General features: G+C 43.7%; 1 protein-coding gene across 3 annotated transcripts in view; it reads left to right on the top strand.

Annotated features, from left to right (window-relative positions):
- LOC133342616 (SLIT-ROBO Rho GTPase-activating protein 2B-like) overlaps positions 1 to 20,457 on the top strand; it is a 90,512-nt gene that overhangs the window by 20,866 nt on the left and 49,189 nt on the right. For all 3 annotated transcript variants that reach the window (XM_061551878.1, XM_061551877.1, XM_061551879.1), the window contains exons 3-4: positions 12,974 to 13,169; positions 18,920 to 19,082. In XM_061551878.1, the coding sequence (XP_061407862.1) occupies positions 12,974 to 13,169; positions 18,920 to 19,082 (359 nt within the window). The remainder of the gene's footprint in view (positions 1 to 12,973; positions 13,170 to 18,919; positions 19,083 to 20,457) is intronic.

Raw genomic sequence — 20,457 nt, 5'->3', positions numbered from 1 at the left:
ATACACAATACACACACACATACATGCAGACACAGACAGACACATAACACACATACATACACACACATACACACACATACATAGACACACACATACATAGACACACACATACATACACACAAACACATGCACACACGTACATACACACATACATAGAGACACACAGACATACACATAAAGACATAAAAAAAACCCACATACATACAGACACACATACACACAAACACATACATACACATACATACACACATACATAGAGACACACAGACATACACATAAACACAAACACACATACACATGACCCGGCTTCGCCCGGGACTTGGATCCACGATGCCCCGCCGCCTTTGTCTCCCCAGTGACGATGTTCACACACGACAGCAGTTACGCTTTTGAGGCTGAGTGGACCTAGGGGAGGGCCAGGTCCGTTTCAAATAATCGTCAGCGGTGGTGGGCGTGAGTTGGAATCGAACTGGGGTCGCTCAAGCAGCTTAATGACTGTTTGTACAAAGAACATATAAAGAATCGATTATAATAACCAGGCAAGAGTCCACATTATAGACTGGCAGTACACGCACTCAGCTTCATAAGCAGGCTAGAGTGTACATGATAGAGTGGCAGTACGCTCACCGAGCTTAATAAGCAGGCTACAGTGTACATGATAGACTGGCAGTACGCTCACCCAGCTTAATGAGTATTTGTACAGTGAACATTAAAGTAATCGATTGTTGGCGCGTTGGGTTTAAAAGTAATATTAATAGCACACATTGTGGTGGGGGTGTAGTGAAGAGTAGGAAAAACTTTGATGAATTTACCTCAGAGTGGCGTGGTGGGTGTCGAGGCCTAGTAGCGTGCAAAGCCTGCGGCCTCGCCTAAAATTGTCGGCTTGGAAGAGGCAGGGTACGGGTGGCGTTCCTTCCCACCCCCCTAGCGCTCCAACAATACTGTGTAATGGCTATTATTTAATTAAATACGGAGCTTATGAAAGTGGCGAAGGCGTGGCTAGCCGTTGGCAGGGGCAACCGCCGTCCAATGAAACTGCAGCCCTTGGCGAAGGCGTGGCTAGCCGTTGCCAGGTCCAATGAAAGCAGCGAAGGCGTGGCTAGCCGTTGCCAGGGGCAACCGCCGTCCAATGAAAGTGCGTATGGGCCAAAGTCCACACACACACACACAGACAGACAGACATGAACGATTTTATATATATAGATTTAAGCATTTTTATTATTTAACATAATTTAAGACGTAACTTCAGATTAGTACCTTCAATGCCTTTAATTTATCAACGTCTACTTTTAAAAATATATTTTCGTTTGTGCCGCATCCCAGTGCTGCAAAGGTTAGCAATACAAATCCTGCCAAGTGAAATTTTTTCCTGCTGGTGCACACACCCCCCCACGATTCCTCTATCGGGCCACTCTTGATATATAATTTATCTTGCCTGCCACTCGTCAACCCCAAGCTTCTAATACGAGCAGACAGTCCCTGGCAAGCATTTTGCTCTTAGCATTCCGCTTGCTCTCTTGTCCCCGTCTCCCCCACCACCTCCCCTACCTCCACCACTACTCCCACCCTCTGTTCGGGGACAATTTTGACCCTTGAATCACAATGAAACGTCCACTGATGCACGGTGAACAAGCCAGACGTCTATGAAAATAGTGCGTGTAATCATACATTCTCTCGTATGCACGTGGCACAGTTTTTGTTCCCCTTTATCCGGAGTATATTTAATTTTGTGTGTCTGCAGATTTTTATTTTATTGTTGATGTTGGCTTCTTTATTGGGTCAAGATATTGCTTTGAACAATAACAATGGGATGATGCACTGGTGCTTTACAGTAACATTGGGCTCTTGTGTGGTGCAGTTTTCATCAGCGTTTTCGGCGGTTAACAGGCATAAAAGGGAATTCAAAACACGCCAAGCAATGAAATGCTGCGGATTGTGTAGATGTTGGCTATTGAAGGCTATTGAAAGCCTATCGGCTGAAATGTCAACACTGGTTATTTTTGGCCTCCCAACAAAAAGACCTTGTGGACAGGGTGCAAATGTAGCTTCCGCTCTACGTTACAGTCAACATACCACCCCAGCATTGCATAAGGGAGCAGTGCAAGCAACTACGGTTGGCACTATTGCATCGTTGCTGGACGTAAAGTAACAGCTGCTAAAATTCCCTTGTGATTTTGACACAAGGGAGGGGAATTGACTACTGTTCCCTCAAAGAGCGCATGTGTGCACATGATCTAAAATTGACTGACTGTGACGTTGACAATGGTATTAAACAGGAACCTTAATGCATGTGTCTTACGCTCAAGATGAACCTCTGCTTCAGTACACTGGTGTTTATTGGGCCTGCTTGCCTGCTGGAAAACAGTTAATAGCCCACAGCGGCAGCTATCTTAATACACACATTGCAGCATAAAGCACACGCAGCGCAAAGTCTGGCCAACGCCCATAATCCTTTTCTTTCAACAGACTTTAACAATATGCTTTTTGTCAACTGATACCTGGTCTATTCCTTAACAGTACAGTCTATTTGTATCCACGACAGTCCACGTTTTAACATATATAATATATTTTACATTTACATGTCATATATTTTGTCAAAAAATATTGTTAGTCATAATGACCAGTGGTTAGTGAGCATCTCACAATATATTGTTGCGAGTTCAATAATCGGTTGAGGTTGACCTGCCATTCTATCTTAGAGGTCAAAATGACTATCACTTTGTGGGATGTCAACAGTAATTGTCTTGTCGATAGACTTGCCCCCACCATAGGATAGTGGAACTCAGGTAATGATTCACAGCTGTACACAGAAGATCAGCATTGCCCCATGCTCCTTTAAGGGGTGTGTGACATGGCCTAGGTGTGTTCATTGCATGCCGCATGAGGTTCCTTGCTCGAATTCAGCGACCACCCTGATCAGTAATTGTGGTTTATTCATGGTTATTATAATAATACTGCTTCACACTGGATGGTCTGTGGTGCTGTGATGTCATATGCAAGAGTAGGCCATTGTGTGCCAGCATCATGATCCAAATTTCCCACATTAGAAAAATTACCCGCATATATTACATGGAAAGCATTGCTCCCTCCTGTAAAATCTTGGCAGGAACCTCCTGAAAAAAGAGTCATGGGACTCGGTGAGGCTTTTCCGTGGTAAACAAGTGTAATAAATATTACAGTAAAAAAAATATAACAAAGCACTAAACTGCACTGGTGGAACGTAATAGTTTTTGTTTCCTTTGGAGGTATCTTTTTCGTGCCACGCTGTATCCAACTCTATGTATGTGGGTCGTTGGCACATGTGTTTATATTTTAGAGTTTGTTCTTTAGGCTGGCAGAACTTCAGGAAAAAAATATATCTTTGCACAATGCTTTATCAGTTACTTCCAACATCTGTGTCTGGTTTGTGCACAGAAATCCATAAATCCTCCCCATCCACCAGGGCTTGACGCAGATGTGCGTGCACCTCATTCTAAGAAAACGCCTAAGAGATTTCATTTTTCTGTTATGAATTGAGGTGGAGCAGAAGTGTCTTTTGTTGAGTAAGTTAGATTTTCAGCAAAATGTATTGTTTTTATTCTCCTTTTCTGTCTCTACACACAATTTATAAGGTATATATTTCTACACTGACTGTCTGGAGATACTGGCTTTTCAGCATGGCAGTGTGGCATTTCTGATATTGGTTCTGAACTGTCGGCTAAGATGAATCGACCCAAAAGTTGCATTGATCATGGACACCGATTTTTTTTTTCCATATACGCAGTCTGACCGTCTTCACACGATCTACTTATGAAATGTGTACAAAATGTCCTTGCCATTGAAAGGCATATGTTTTTTTTTTATCCACGTCACATGGATCCATGTCACATGGATTAAAGAGAACATATGTAGGTTATAGACATCATATTGACCATTGATAGAAGTGGGCTTGGCCGGAACATATTGCTGGAAAGGATGATGGCTGATGTTTAAAGCGAATGAAGGAGGCCGCAGCAAAAGGAGGGAACACGCCCAGGACCGTGTCCACATTGGAACGGAGGAATGAAATCTGTTCAGCGTGCAGCAGCAGCAGCCAGACGGTTTGTTGCATTGCAAGACCGCGGAGTGGTGGCGATGGCTTGGTGAGATCTTCGTCATGCAGTGGATAGACCATGGCCGATGATGATGATGATTGAATGGTCTGCACGCCGCACACTGCCGCCACCCACATAACTGTGCACAGCACGGGGCTGTGGCACCATTGGTTCTTCCCCAGGCCCACGCCGCTCGACACGGCGAGGAGCGCGCGTTCCCCGCTACACCGTGTGTGCTGTCGGCCTTGAGCCACACCCAGCTACATGTGCAGTGGTTATGGCTTGAAGTACAGTGCAGGAATCTATAAAGCAACTGGTCAGAGCTTGGGAGCCATTTGTGATCATAGAACAAAAGATACACCCCCACAAAGTGTAAATCACTTTCAATACGCCTGCATTAGCAGTGTGCGTAATTGACAAGCAGGTTTGTTCATAATAGAGTTTTTTTTGGGTGAGATCGCGTAAATAATAATGTGTCATTAAACCCGCCGCCACCAGACAGCCAATTAGGAAGGTTTGTCACGTAAACAGAACATTCCAATTTGTTACTAGTACAGCACACCGGTGTGTTGCAGAGTAAATCCACAACATTTACATTTGGAGTACAACGTTTCGCCAGTAAATACATCTAGCAACATCAGACGACAGCCAGATTTGTGGAGAAATCCTCCTGTTTCGTTTTTAAATAGAGGGATAAAATGTGATGTCGTCACTTGTGAGCCAAGGGGGGGGGGGGGGGTTCATGAATGCTTATAAATAATATTGGTCTCGAAAGCCTTCGTGTTAAACTGACTAACTTCTATGGGGAGGTTAGTTCAGTACAAACACGTCAACAACCTCAAGGGCTGTCGTTATTGAGGCTTGTTGTGATGTAATCGGGATGATGGTGGCTGGTGGTCGAAACTCGCGGCGGAATCGCAGTCAAAGGAGGGAAAAGCGCCCGTGGGGGGGGGGGGGGGGGGGGGGGGCGGCCACCGCCGAGATGGAGTGGTGAATCTAGCTTGTGTGCAGGTGCCAGGCGGATCGTTGCAACACGTAGTCAGAAGATACGATGGCTTGGGGATGCCTTAATTTAGCAGTGCATAGATCATGCCTTGACAAGGAATTTGTCGATGAACATAAGATTCATAAGCTCATAATGAATGTATAAAGTTGCGTGTTAGTCGATGTTTTATCAATTTGTATGTTGCATTTAAGGTGTGATCCTTCCTACCGCTGGAGCATGTTGGATTCACTGTAGTACTAAATAAAATGCCTATTAATGCATCGAACCACAACCATGAATCGTGACAATTCATTGAATTGCAAGGGCAAGATATTTTTACACCTGGTTACGTCATCTTGATGATGAATGCGTTGAATTTATGCGTGGATACAAATAAATGGAGCTTAGGGGGTGAGCAACGGAGGGTAGTGCAGCAAATTCCATTATTGTACCCCCATGTCTGTGCTCCCTGTACTTCATAATCTCGTAGTTGACCACCTTATGGTCAAATTACCCCCCGACATGCATGGCGTGGGAATGTCCCTCATCCAGCCGTGGATTGACAAAGGTCTGTACTCTACAAGCAAATGCATAATGCATATTTTGCTTTAATATTGAACAGATAACACAGTCGGTCATGTGCCTGAATCAGAGGAGGCAGATGTATATAATGCGTGTCTTTCCGGTTTGTTATCTGCAACGTGGTACAATATGCCGTGGAAATGACACCTTGATATCTGCGAGTGCTTTCTGTACCCCTTATCTTAGCAAACCATGTGCTGTGCTGATTATAATTTTTTTAAAGTAACTTTTTCCACCCGGGGCCCAAGAAAGGCAATTCAACCCCGAGAGTGGGCTGCTGCTGATCCTGCCGCACACTGTACCTTCTCATCACATTTAAATTCTCTGCGTCATTGACAGCCGGTCCTTTTTTCAAATGCATGCTATTTATGACGACGCGTCTTATTCGCCTCGCACACCTTGGACATTTACTGCTCGGGTCTTATCTGTAAGGAATAGCAGTTAACCCCGCACGCAGGGTTGCGATTTCCGCATGGAAAATGCGGAAGGAGGGTTCAAATTTTCCCGCATTTTTGCTAAAGTCAACCGCAAACGGTGGAAAGACTACTCCTATGACCGCGCGCTTTTAACAACACGTTAATGCGTTCTATTGGAAAGGATACATGCAAGGCCCAGCATCACGTAGGGCTTTGAGTTACTGATTGGAATGAATATATGATTTCCGCATTTCCGCACAAGAACCACATACTTTATTCAAATGCGGAGCCGTGATTACGAGCACATGTACATGATGTATCCTTTCCAATAGAACGCATTAACGTGTTGTTAAAAGCGCGCGGTCATAGGAGTAGTCTTTCCACCGTTTGCGGTTGACTTTAGCAAAAATGCGGGAAAATTTGAACCCTCCTTCCGCATTTTCCATGCGGAAATCGCAACCCTGCCCGCACGTGTGTAGTGCAGCCGTGGCATCATCGCAGCACGGGTTCCCAGTGCATGTGTAACGTTCTTGGAGGGAGACGGAGTCTTCGTAGAGGCAACATGCTTTATTTCACCAAACAGTTACACTAATCCCTAACACAAAGGGGTAATGGCCCCTTTCACCCACAAACTGGGGAGGTACAGCCTCCGGGCTATCGTACCTACAACTCTCCTTACTTCAGCCTTCCGGCTAGCTAGACCTAGGGGAGGCTGACCCCCACCGGTGGGTCCCTGACCACTGGCCCGTCCGGACCTGGACCTCACAAGGGCATCAGGCCGAGGGAACCTCAGGGTTCTAACCCCACGACCACTGGCACCGCACTGAGCCCCGGCCCTTAGAAGGATGTCGGCGGCTTGGGGTCCAGGGTCTTCTTCAGGCGGCTTCTTGCTTCGGCTTGAGATGGACTGCCTCGCGCTCTCAGGGACCCGCCTTATATACCCTTCCTCCCTGAGGGGCGGGGCTCTGGGGGATCGTAGCTTCCCCCAGCCCCCTCCCCTCAGAGGGGTTCCAACCGCCGTTGGCCCGACCGGTCTGGACCGGTTCTACCCCTCCCCCTGGTTGTGGCACGTGTGTCAATCATGACCACCACACATGTTTAAAGTGGGAAATAAATAAGTAGAATTTATACCTGAGGAATGTGTATTTTGTAAGGAGCGTACCGCCGCGGAGGGACGGAGGAGATGATATCGGCTCGTGTTCCTGAGCGAGGTGGTGGATTGTTGTGTGTACCGCTCGACCTCGGGAGATCGATGCGGCTTGGGGAGGCTTTCATTCAGCAATGGCAGATGATGGTGATGATCGAAAAAGATGCCCGCTGGTACTCACTCTTGCAGAGAATGTGAATTGTTTTGTTTGTACGTGTTAAAAATCATTGCACGACTGAAAATTGTTAAATGGATTGAGAGAGGATAACAAATCCGAGTGGTTTTCATGTAAATAGTAAATAAGCGTTTGACTACATCTACACACCACGTAATATTATGGACTGGCTCGCTTGCCTTATGCTTTGTCTCACACCGTGCAGTCATATACGTTTACTGCACTTTTACTTTCAATGGTCAGATAGCCAACTTGAACAACCAGTTTGGACTCGTAAAAGGCGAATAAGCAAACCTGCCCTCTCTTACGTAATATATTCACACAGAGGCAATGGTGGTTTAGGGCACTGCTCTGCGTGGCCACAGCTCTCGTCACGTGGCGAGTGATATATGAACAAGTCTTTGTTCCCCTCTGCTTCGCCATCCTACCAGTGACCAGGGTGGAGAAGTATGATGAAAAAACCCCCATGTCTGGCACGGTATGTGAGGATGCCTTCACCTTGCATTGGACCGACAAATGCCTGTGATTTATTATTCGTTATCAGAATATGTATTTATCCTGGAGAAATCCGATGAGCTATGAAGCTCTTTTTCAAAGATGTCCAGTTGTTTTCACAGATTATGAGCATATGCGTCTTGAGTTATATTACAACTTTGATTTGTGAACCGATACTGTATATTTTTGGAAGAGTATGTGAAAAATCCCTGTAGGGGCTGTCTAAAGCTCCCTCTCATGGAGCCCTTTCACGGAGTGGCATGAGCAAGTAACTTCGGTGCTCCAACCTTCTTAAGATGATACACACTAGACGAGGGGCTTGAGAGAGTGGTAGGTTAAGGGGGGTTTGTATTAAGATGGAAGTTTGTGCATTACAGTGCCTGGTTTATGCAATTCAATCGCCGCCTTTAACATAATATGCAGCTTTAAGAAACGTCTCCAAGTGCTTTACGCGACATCCCCTTTATCTATCTGCTGAATACACCGAGATCTGTAACCGAGCACCATACGCTAAAACAGAGAGCTCTTTCACCAAGAAGCCAAAGCGAAGAGGAAATGTCCCTTGATTTTGTTTGCCAAATAAGACTAGCTATTGGCATTCCGTGCTGGCAAAGGGCCACGTAATTTGATATTTTCATGCATTCAGCCTGGAGTACCTAACAAGAACATTGACCAACACAGTCTACAGCAAACACATTGTTCCCGCAGACATTCGTTTCGCTGTGCCGCGCCGCTTTAATTGAAGGGGCTTTTTATACAAATGTTTATAGAGCTTGGCAGGTGCCCATGGGCAAACGTTGAAGCTGGCCATCCATGCTGTTGAAATGTGAACTACGGTCCTTGCCGGCCCTGGAAAAAAAAACGCCGTGTTGACATAACTGTATAGATGAAACCGCTGGTTCGCTATTTTAAGCCATGGCCCCTTGCATTGTGGAGGTTTCTTTGGCCAACTATAGTAATAGGATTATTTTAATTACATGCTTGGCGATTTGCGAATTAAAGTGTGTGTGTGGTGCGTGTTAACGGTGGTGGCGCACCCGGCCAACGGGTTGCTTACATCTAGCAGCTGATAGGGGAGCAGCCCTTGAGTTATGTGTTCAATCTCATTGTGTGAACACGTAAAAGACTTTTCTCATTTCATTGCCGGATGAAGGCCTCCCAATGCTTTGTTAGTCGTGGGAATAGTTTGACCATATGTCGCCTCGCTGGTCAATCAATGCGGGTTGGTGAAGGCAGGGAGCATAGACGTGGGAGCGCACATTTAAGTACAACAATGGATTTCCCTGCACTGCCCTCCACGTATTTCTGCACGTAGAGTGCATAGTGGTCACCTATCCAAGCTCAACACTGCTTATCCCGTGAGATGAGCAGTGTGATAACCTGCTTAGTAAGGGAGTAATTCTGCATTAATTCACAGGGTTAATATCGATTCTGTAAGCTAAAAAAACGTGCATCAAATCATGCGTTGTAGGAATCGATGCTTTTCAATGCGTATATATTGTAAGTAATGGGTTCACGTCAGCACTACAACCACTATAGACCGCTACAGCCACCGCAATGTTCTACGTTGGCCTACAGTACGCTCGCTGCACACAAATAAGCACCGTACCGTTCCTGTGCCGGGGCCATAACTTGAGAAATTAATGTATTATTTAACTCTAAAAGTGGGGAGAGTGGAACCCTGTCCCGTCTCACATGATGAAAAAAAAGGATTGATCCTTTAATCAAATTTCAACCTTGAATTGCACCAATCTATGAATGACCGGGGTGAGTTTTAACACCTCCTGTTGCTGAGTACATGGTTGAGGCCTTGTATTTCAATGACCTTTTAAGATTAGGACTGTAGTTATAACATACTAGTTTTGTAACTTGTTAACGGTGGCATTGCTAATGTTGTTCTTGCCCAGTCTTAGTGTTTTTTTTCCCTTCTGAACTTGAAAAAGTAGCAGAGTAAAGTGTTTCCATAACACCCTGGTTTCGTCATTGTTGAAAAAAGAAATTCCTTTATCCAAACCCATCCTGCGTCCAAAGGTCTGGCTTTATTCCATACGCGCTCTAAGGAAGCGTGAATAATTTGTGTTTCCATGGCTCCATTTAATTTAGAAATGTCTTGCTTTGAGAGCCGGACTTACTTAGTACAGCTGATGATTAATTCACGGCAGATTTGGCTGGTAAATGCACAGCAAATGCATGCTGTACTTGGTATAATGTGTCATGGCATGCTGAGCGTCCTTAATGATACAGAGCCCATGGACAGAAAAGGATTTGCACATGCAATATGAATACAGTACATTCAAGTTGCATTTATATTAAATCTAAATATTTGAATTGTTGGATTCTTGAGTGCAGATCTTATTCTCTGACCAGCACGACCACGTGATATTATCTACGACTATGTGACAGAATGAGATCCAATTATGTGCTAACCGTGATCTAATTGGTATTTTCCTCTGATTAATGAGTAGCCTTGATCCCCACTCCGTAATGAAAACGAAGGCTCCTGTAGTGCACTTGCAGGAGCAGCCGATGCGATATTTGCTCTCTAATCGTGTGGTTTGTCCACAGTGTGACAGCGCTGTTATTGTTGTGCACGTTTAGGTATTTTAGAAAGTATTGTACACGGTCCAATGCAGTTTTTGTATACAGCAGATGGTGTATGAAGTTATTGACCAATTTGTGCAGCTTGTGTGGCTTTTTCCATATGTGTTTTTTCCCCCTGGGAACTTTGATTTCCCCTTGCATGCAGTAATATGCAAACCAAAACATGTGCATGTACAGCCCTTTTTGTCACTCCACTGCTAGATGAAGGCTTCCCCACACCATACGGGTCGTGGGGAGGAGTTATTTGACCATATATCACCCCGCTGGTCAATGCTGGACAATGCGGGGAGCAGAGATGAGCAGTGCAGCTGTCGATCTTGTTGTACTGCCCTGTCCGCCACATATCTCTACAGCCTATCACAACGTTTTCGTTGCACGGTGGTCATCCATTCACTCACTATCCAAGCTCAAACCTGTTTAGCTTCTGAGACCTGATGAGATCGGGTGCATTTATTCCGTAGGCATTTTACACGCGGTAATCAGTGCTTATCCCAAGCTTCGCTTAGGCACCGGGAGATTAAAAAAAATCCTGTTATTTGCGACTATACACAGATGGGAATCGCCTGCAAGTGGTCTCCCGAAACTACTCAAGTCATCCCATTATCTGAGCTTTTGCACCTGCTTTGACATAACTGCTTTGACATAACATGGACACTGACAAGGGGACATAGAACAAAAGCTTATAAGTGAATAAAGAAGTATAGATAGGTGCAAGCTTGGAACTACACTGAGATACAGGATTGGAGAACATACGCGAGTTATAAAAAAAAACAGCATTTTGACCGTTGAGACAATTTAAATGGCTTGAGCAACATATGTCGCTGAAAGGAATGATGGCCGGTGTTCGAGATTAATGAGAGTGGCACCAAAGTAGGGGACTTTTTATTTAACCAGGTGAAGCCCACTGAGTTATACAGCCCTTTTTCAGACGTGACCTGGCAACAAATGATAGCTCAACGAAGTAGCCTAGGTGGACATTCATAGCAGCCAAATACTCTAAACGCATGTTTCTAAATGTCGAGGGGTAAACCAGAGTACCCGGAGAAAAATCCACACGACCACGGGGAGAACACACAAACTCCAAATATACAGGCGTTAGGCTCGCGAACGAACCCACGACCTCCTGCATACCAGGTCAGGGAGTTAATGTCTGGTCGCTGTGGAATGTCCCCTCAAGGACTTGTACAAAGGGTGTGGAGCGTTTAACTCGTTTGCCGGAGATAGATGGAGTGTTGCATTGCGAGATCATGAAGCTTGGAGGCGATTGGGGAAAGCCTTAATTCAACAGTGGATGGATCATGGCTACTGATGAAGATCTGCACGGATAACAGATGTTACTTCAGCAGATAATTGTATCTGCCACTAGCATCATCCCCCACATCGCCACGGATTACAGGAATTTCGCCATGTTATTTCCTTGCCAACTCTGTTCGCTGAAAGGCTTATAATAATTTACAGCCGATGTCAGACTATTGTCATTACCCTCTAACAGTTGACAGTGTGAGGTGCTCTGTAAGCACTTGCTTTGATTTATTTGGAAAAATAATGCATTGCTTCAAAAGCAATCTTTCAAGCACTATTGAAAAAGTGTCATTTGCATGCAGCAAATGGGAGTGCTTTCTTGAGATGCCACTGTCTGGTAGAAATGGATATTTAAAAAATGAAAGCTCTAACTTTTTCATTATACAGTGTCTTGGAGGATTCAATTAAAAATAATTACGACTGCGCCATCGTTTCTCGCCTTTGGAAGGTTGTGGACAATAAAATAATTATAAACGTGCAATAATGTGTTTCTCCCGAAATGAAATAACGCTCGTGTTAATCGACCAATGCATTTTTTTCTCCATTATTTTCCAGCAGTGTTGTTTGAAGTTAGGCAAAAAAAAATCAACTAGTTTTTACTTCCCCGAGTCTCATCCGCAGGGATGCGGCCTTTATAAAGAAAAATGCTGCTGGGTTGGCGAATGCAAGAGGCAAGAGCCCTCTACGAATACTGTGTGGAGGCTGTTCAGTGTAGTGCAGCAACGTTTTACAGATGATGCAATGCCTTAGTGATTTTTGCGAGTAATAACAAGTAAATGTACAGCCCTTTTTTCAGATATAGGTGTCCCCTATGCAGTGTTGGATCATGGGGGTTGTTTAATCATACTTAGCCATTCGGGTCAGTGTGGTTTGGTGAACGGGAAGGGTTGGCAGTCGGGGGGGGGGGGGAGGGAGATGGGTTAGCACTAGTTCAGATATCACTGGCAAAAGATGGCCAGGAATCGAACTCGGATTGCCACATTCTTAGTACAGTATGCTAACCACTGCACCACCACCACTCCATCACCTAGTAAAAGAAGTTATGTTATAGATCTCGTCATGAAAATGAAATTAAACAACATAGACTCGTCAACCAATGTCATCTTTGGACCAATGTTATCCAGAAGAAGGCGCTATGTATGTTGAAGATGGTTATTTATTGGTGCATGACGCTGAGCCTTTGTTTGTGGCTTACAGAGATCCGCCTGCAGCTGGTCGAGCAGCTCAAGTGCCTGGAGCAGCAGACAGAGCTGCGGCAGCAGCTGCTGCAGGACTTCCAGGACTTCTTCCGTCGCCGCTCGGAGCTGGAGTTGGAGTACGCGCGGGGCCTGGACCGCCTGGCCGAGCGCTTCCTTGGCCGCGCCCGCGCCGCTCGCGATCATCCCCAACTCAGGTGAAGCCTCCACCCCGTCCCCCAGTGCCCTCGCCTCGTGACCTCCGTGACTACTCGTGTCATCGCACTCGTTGCTAAGCTGCTAGACGAAGGGAAATAATCAGGTCGTTAGCACACTTGGCATTCACACCTTTCTTAGAGCAAAAGGGTGTTGCAAATGGGCTGTGTTTCGTAGGCGAGTGTCGTCTGCAGTGGTTTCACCAGTCGGAGACAATGTTGTTATGTGGCATTACCCAGTTGAGTAATTTGAGAGTAATTTTTCAAATTTGGCACCTTTGGACCAAGGTGGCGCAGTGGTCTGTAGAGAGTTGGAAATCCGGCGGTCCTGAGTTTGATCTCGGGGCCCTGGATTTATTGTGCAGTACACTAATCATCGTGCCAACCATTCCACCCAAAATATATTCCGTGTGTATATTATATCTAGATTTGAAGCTTTCGTGACTGCAAGGATTCATACTCTTAGGTTTTTTCGGTAAAGTCACGTAGGTAAAAACAATAAATAAATAATAAAATGCCCTTTTCCCTAATAGAAATAAAATATTAAATCACGACGTTTCGGGCGCAACACAAGCGTCCGTCATCAGGTGGGACTTGGAGTATATATTATATCTTATGCACCGTTTAACCAAGTATTTTAGCTGAATATTCAATCTATCTCTCCAGTGCAAGGCCATGGCCAGACTGAGAAATTATAATCATGGGAGCAGGGCTTGCATTTCTAGAGCTACCCTGGTGTGACATTGACAACCACACCGCTTGGCCCGAGTTCCCTGCTGCCAAGCACCCAGCCCTCATTTAGGATCCCCCTTCCTCCGTGCTTGTTTTTTGGCACGGCATCAGAAAGTCACTCTGCTTGCCCAGTACTCGGTGAAGATCCTCCACGACATTGCTTAGCAGAACTGGTTGTGCCGAAGCAGCGCATTGTTTACTATAAGAGCTGCCCGGTTAAACCGGTTAAGCAAAGAACATGGAGTGTCGTTACTGCAGCCAAATGAATTGCTTCCATTGGTCATTAAGTTGGTGTTCTTTAGAATAACAAATCGTATTTCTTTTTGAAAAAACAAAATACACGCGTGCCTTACTGTCGCCATTTTAACCTTTTAAAAAAAAAGCTATCAACGCAGAACTATTTTCACTGCCATTGGAAACCGGATCGACAGCCCTTTATGGTACTGCATTACAGGAAATGTAAACATCTTCCTTGTTGTGCAATGAGTATTACAATTTACAGCCTTTGGCATAAAAAAACAACATACAGTGCGTAATTATGTGGGCTCAGAAAGATTTTTTTATAGTTACAGTGAGACACTGTGGTAAGTTGCCTAAAGCCATAATTTAAATCATGGAACTCTTGAGTTAAGTTTTCCACGTGTGTTACTTCACAGCGCTTGCATTGTGGTTACCGGTTCCATGCGCTGCCTGCCCTTAGTGAAAATAAATAGTGCTCAAAATTTTTGCCGGTTTCTGGCTTTAATTATTGTGGATGGGCCCCCCCCCTGAGATTTCCTCGTGAGTTGTAGCGTCAAAAGCTTTTCTCTGTTGATATTATCTCTCCCTTTAAGGTTTTTGAAAACGCGTATCGTCTTCATTTTTTAAGTTGTCTTGCCATCTTGTAAAATCGTATCTCTGGGTATGTTTGTGTACATGTGTAGGATGTTTGTTACGTGCACTATTTGTTCACGGTGCATGAATTCTGTTTGGGCCAGTCTTCATTTTAAACTTAATATTCCATCATATACATGAATGTAAATGTTCATGTAAATGTATGTAATTTAAATGTATACTATTGCATCTAAATAAATAAGATACCATTTTCTTTTTAATCTTTCACCTTTATTTAAGTGCATTTCTAAACCTGCTTTGTGTCAACAATGTGCCGCACATGTTAACAAATTAAACGGGTTTCTTTAAACCACGGTTACTGAACACAAGCCCAAAGGCCCAAAATGCCAAGTGGCCAGCAACAAGCGGCACTCTTGAGGGTTTACGAGTGAATACGTATTAAATTGAGCAAGGTTATACAATCTCGGGGAAAATAGACGATGGGAGGAAATTCCTTACATCGAGCAGAATATGGGAAAAGGCAAAGAGAGAAGCGTTGTGAAAAAAACAGGAATCAATGAGTGAATGTTGTGGAAACAGTTACCATTCTAGTAGCGATAAGGAGGCTACTGCGCAGCAGTGAGTGAGTGACTGGAGTGAATTAGGAGTGCTGGATCATCAATCAATCTTACTGCTTTACATCGAATTATATTAAGTACAGTGAGGCAGGGCCCTGGGTGCCTCACCCCAGTTATAAATGCAGAAGAAAATACACTCCTGAGTACAAGATTGTAGACAATGCCCTCTGCCTTACATCGCACACAAACAACTTTGATAATTGTTTTTTGACCCTTTTATCTGGCAACAAAATTGACACATTTTTTACAAGGAGTCATGTTTGCATAGACCACAATACTTGCAGTCATAATGCAAACAAAAAACATAACTCTGATAATGTATGCACTGTCCTTGAAGTTGATTGGTCCACACCCGAGACAGCTTTCCTTAGAGTCTAGTCTCACATGGTGTTGGACCAGATGACGCCAAAAGGCTCGGGTGTGGACCAATCAACTTCAAGGACAGTGCATACATTATCAGAGTTATGTTTTTTTTTTTGCATTATGACTGCAGGTATTGTGGTCTATGCAAAACATGACTCCTTGTAAAAAAAAAGGTGTCAGTTTTGTTGCCAGATTAAAGGGTAAAAAACCAATTATCATATTTTTTCTTCTGGCAAATGAGGTTCCAATGGTACAAACAACTTTGTTTTGAAAAGGGCCTGCGGAACCATATTCTAAACACCATCATGAGCTCCATCCGCTCATGTTAGCAAGTCCTTAAGATTATAAAACCTACAGCAATGTCATCAAGCACTCTTGGCAAACTGCATACATTAAAAGGCCCTTGGTCTGATGTTGGAGGGATCTTCGGAGAATGCAAGTTGGGGCAAATAAGAACCTGGAATATGCGTGAGCCAGGTGTTTTTGTTGCATTGCATGTTGAGCCAAGTGTAACATGCCCTCTGGACGAACATCGTATACATTAGGGCATGCATGGGCTTAGATAACACGAGGCACCACATATTATACAGTATTATTGAACGATATGGTTTTACCTTTCTGTTGTTGGCTTTATGTGCATACATTTCTATCTTGCTGCCTTTCCATGACTCATTGAGAAGGGTTCCAGCGCGGTTCATAAACTAAGCTAGGCTCGCCGACTCGGCCCAGGTGCTCATGACAATTCGACTGTACCGACGCAGTGCCCAAGGATACTCGGTGAACGATCTTAAGAGCTCGCTCGCGTAACTTTCATAGCTGAGAGAGAGTGCATCTCCCTTCAGACGTCACGGAGCTGCACACGTTTACCACCGATTACATTCGGAGCTGGTCGTGACGTTTAGGGGTCAATGTGGAAACAGGATGCTGCACAGTCAATGGTGCTCCTCACTTAGCTGAACTCTACGGATGAATAGGAGATTTTCATTTGGTGTAATAACCACAATGTAACCTAAACCTGGGTTAAGTGTTTTTTTTTTTAAGATCACTTCCTTCCAGCCGCAAAGAAGTCTGGAGAGGGAAAGAGCCCTCGCAGAATCTGTACTTCTGTTCCTGAAACACTTAATAGGGTCGTCCTGGGCCGCCGGGCACATGTAAAATAAAAATAAAACATTTAATGAATTGATGCAATCACTGTACTTGAAGTTGTGCTCAAGTTATTTGGATGTAATTGTCGTTGATTTTTCAGCTGTATAATACATTCTAATATAAAAGTATAAGAACAAGTAATGCAATACAATGGCTTTGAATATTTAATCCTCCAGCAGTTGAGGAAATGGTTGTGAATTAGATGAATAGCCGATAATTAATTGAGTAGATATTGTTACATTTTTACTGTCCCGTTTATTTACTTGTTTGTTTTCACGGTGTTTGTACAGTTTTAGATTTGAAGCTTTCGTGACTGCAAGGATTCAAACTCTTAGGTTTTTTCAGTAAACTCACGTAGGTAAAAGTAAAAAATAAAAATAATAGAAATTATTTAATTTTTATTATTTCTATTATTTTTATTGTTCATTTTTACCTACGTGACTTTACCGAAAAAACCTAAGAGTTTGTACAGTTTTGTCTGCTCCTTTAGCCGGGATGTAACATTAATCACAAAAAAAATATTATTGACTGTACAAACCCTTCATTCCCCTCTATTTTAGGCAGAGGATTTAATTTAAATCGATGGCTCGACCTATTGCAAAATGGCTACTATATTTACATCACATCAATCCATCGTAGGATTAAGGTTTCACTGCGTTGGTCATAGGAGTTGTTTGACCATACTTCACCATGCTGGTCAAAGCGTGTTCTTGAAGGGTGAGGCCAAAACCAGTGTATATCACACTCTGATGTTAGCCATGGCTGGGAATCAAACTCAGGTCTCCAGGTTCATAGTGCGACATGCTGACTATGTATGTATGTTGAACTTCTTTCGCACACCGTGCATAGCCAACCATGCTCACCTATGAAGCTAACACATCTGACTCAACTTACTACATACAGAGCACTATTATAATTTAGCCAATTCTCCTAATACGGTTTTAATAAGAAGTGCATTTGACATTTGCATTAACACCGCGAAAGCAATGTTCGGCACGTGCTGGGGGGAGTTATGTGGTGCCTTTGCTGTCTTGCTTGGATTCCCCATATCACAGCCTGCAGCAAAGGCGGAACTTTGGGAATTAAACTGTGTGCCCATGGTCAATTGTGAATTACTCCCGAGCTGACAATATAATTGACAAACCACAGGAGCGTCGCTTTACCTCGCTATGATGAGCGTTGACTCCTACTGCGTAAAAACAGCTCTCCAATGCATTTCTCTTTAATCGTGAATTTCCAAACACTAGACCCGTCATTACTCACTTTTATGTACTGCTGCATTTTTATTTTCCTTTCCTCTCATTTAATCGCGAAAGCATAATATGCTTAATAGCAAGTAATATTGAAGCTTAATATTACTGTGATTGTTAGTAATGTCTGGTCTTGTGGCGGCCTTAACTTATGTAAAATGCAGCATTTCACAGTTGAAAGCAGATAGGTTCAGTGTGCATGTCCAAGTTTATTTGTTTATATATTATAATTATTTCATATCTTGCAAACCAGACACACAAAGGAGTCATCTGTGGAGTTTAATTTCAAATTCCACGTGGACCATGAAAATACTGTCACATTGCCTTTTTCTCTCCATGCCTTGGCTGGCAATTTTCTATGAAAATGAATCGCCAGTACAGATTATCATGTTGATTTTAATTTGGTGTCAATTGTTATGCTCATTGTGAGTGGTGTGCATTGTCCTTTATTAAAGTTTGCAAATGGTACATTTTCCCGCCCTTCACCATTTAGCCAACTTTACAGAAAAGAAATTACAAATTAGAATGTGCTTAATATTAATCTATATAACACAGAAATAAAAATGTGTAGAGCTTACACGGCTAGTGTGAATATTGAGCAACATCCAGAATTCCACCTACATCTACGCCTCCCCCTCCCTTCACCAACCCATTTTTACCAGCGTGGTGAAGTATGGTCAATTAAACTCCCGAAGGCCCCCATCCTGCAGGGGATTGACAAAGGGCTGTCTATACATGTACATCCCTTGGAGCGGCGAGCACTGAGTGTGTGTACTTTACGCCGTAACACCTTTGTATTTGTGCTGGACAGGCGCGAGCAGAGCGTGCTGTCACCTGTCAACTGCTGGTACCTGCTGCTGAACCAGACGCGGCGTGAGAGCCGAGACCACTCGGCCATCAGCGACATCTACATCAACAACCTGGTCCTGCGCTTCAGCCAGATAGGGGAAGATTCCACGCGGCTGCTCAAGAAGGTACTGTGCTCGTCCCATAATTCCAGCTGCTAAAGTTCCCGCCGAGTGGCTGGGTGGGTCAGGGGTCAGATGACTGAGCTGGCACCACTGATCCTGGGTTTTTATTCTGGGATTCGGCAGCCTGTGATTAAAATGGCTTCTTACGTGTGAACTACTGTTTCTGTTTAGTTTGTTGTCCTTCCTCCGCACCTCCGATTAGCACGGTTGGCTATGCAGAGTGCCAAAGTTCAACATACATACATGAAGAGATAATGGTCTCAGCCTGCCTTCGTAATTTGTTAAAATTTCAGCTCTGAGAATTAAGCAAAAATATTGGTTTGACTGCCATGTGGTGAACATGCACTTTGGCAGTAAGGTAAGTAGGAAACTGCCCACTAGTGTGGGTAAAAAGGTCACTTGAGATCACAGAAAAAGTTTTGTGATGTCACCTTTTTCAGGCTGCTATCCAACTTGGAGGGTGATGTTTCTGCTCTGCAAGAGGGTCCGAATTGACTTATCTCCTGATATGGCAAAATTTAGGAAAAGTATAATCTTCTTTGGTTAAATTTATCAGGTGATCGTGCACCACTCGGTTCCTGGTCCTCCCTTTTATTTGTACATGACAAGTACCCGCCTAATTGTCCTATTTTTCTATGAGCACAATTGTATTTCCCATTGTATTTAGTCCATTTGTCGTTTGAATTCCATTCATTGTTCAAGCATTGCCTCAACCGTATCACTTTAGACGTGAGAAAACGTGGGTCAGATTGATACAACCGCTGTGACCAACACCTATGTTTTAAAAACATTAACTATGCTGGCCAAGGTTCATTCTTATTTGCAATGTTTTGAGAAATAACTTAACGTGGATTTGCATGAATTGTTTTGTCAAACTGTTTGCTTTAAACTGTTTATTTTTCTCGTTACAAGGGCTAATAAAATAACACGAGTTTTCTTATTCTAAGCATGAGATACTAATTATACATGCCAAGTGTCCTTATTTTTTCAAGCATTTGCGTCTTGCAATAGGATTGATGTCCTTTGCTTTGTCGTTGCATTCTTAAATATGTTCCACGTAACTGATGGCTCGCTGCAGTAATGTGCATCTGCCAAGTTTGCATTCTCGCAGACTGAGACGATACCCTCTTGTCCATACCACTAATTTCATGAACACTTCAGAAGGCTTTATTCTTTTCCTAAATTTACTATTTCATTATCTTTATTCCCTAGGTGCTTTTCATTAAAACAGATCTTATGGGCGCAGCTGGCTACTCCAGTCATGCTCACAGGGATGTAGCAACAAATGATATACTACTACTGTACGTAATTTGCAGGAAGGCCAATGAGAACAATGTCACTCGCTGATGTCCCAGATAATTTTGGGTCACGCCATGCG

The sequence above is a fragment of the Lethenteron reissneri genome, chromosome 15 (assembly GCF_015708825.2).
Source record: "Lethenteron reissneri isolate LAM-NWPU_2019-01 chromosome 15, ASM1570882v1, whole genome shotgun sequence".
Classification (NCBI taxonomy): Eukaryota; Metazoa; Chordata; class Hyperoartia; order Petromyzontiformes; family Petromyzontidae; genus Lethenteron; species Lethenteron reissneri.
Note: the sequence above shows the minus strand (reverse complement) of the source record. Positions and strands in the feature narration are given on the sequence as shown.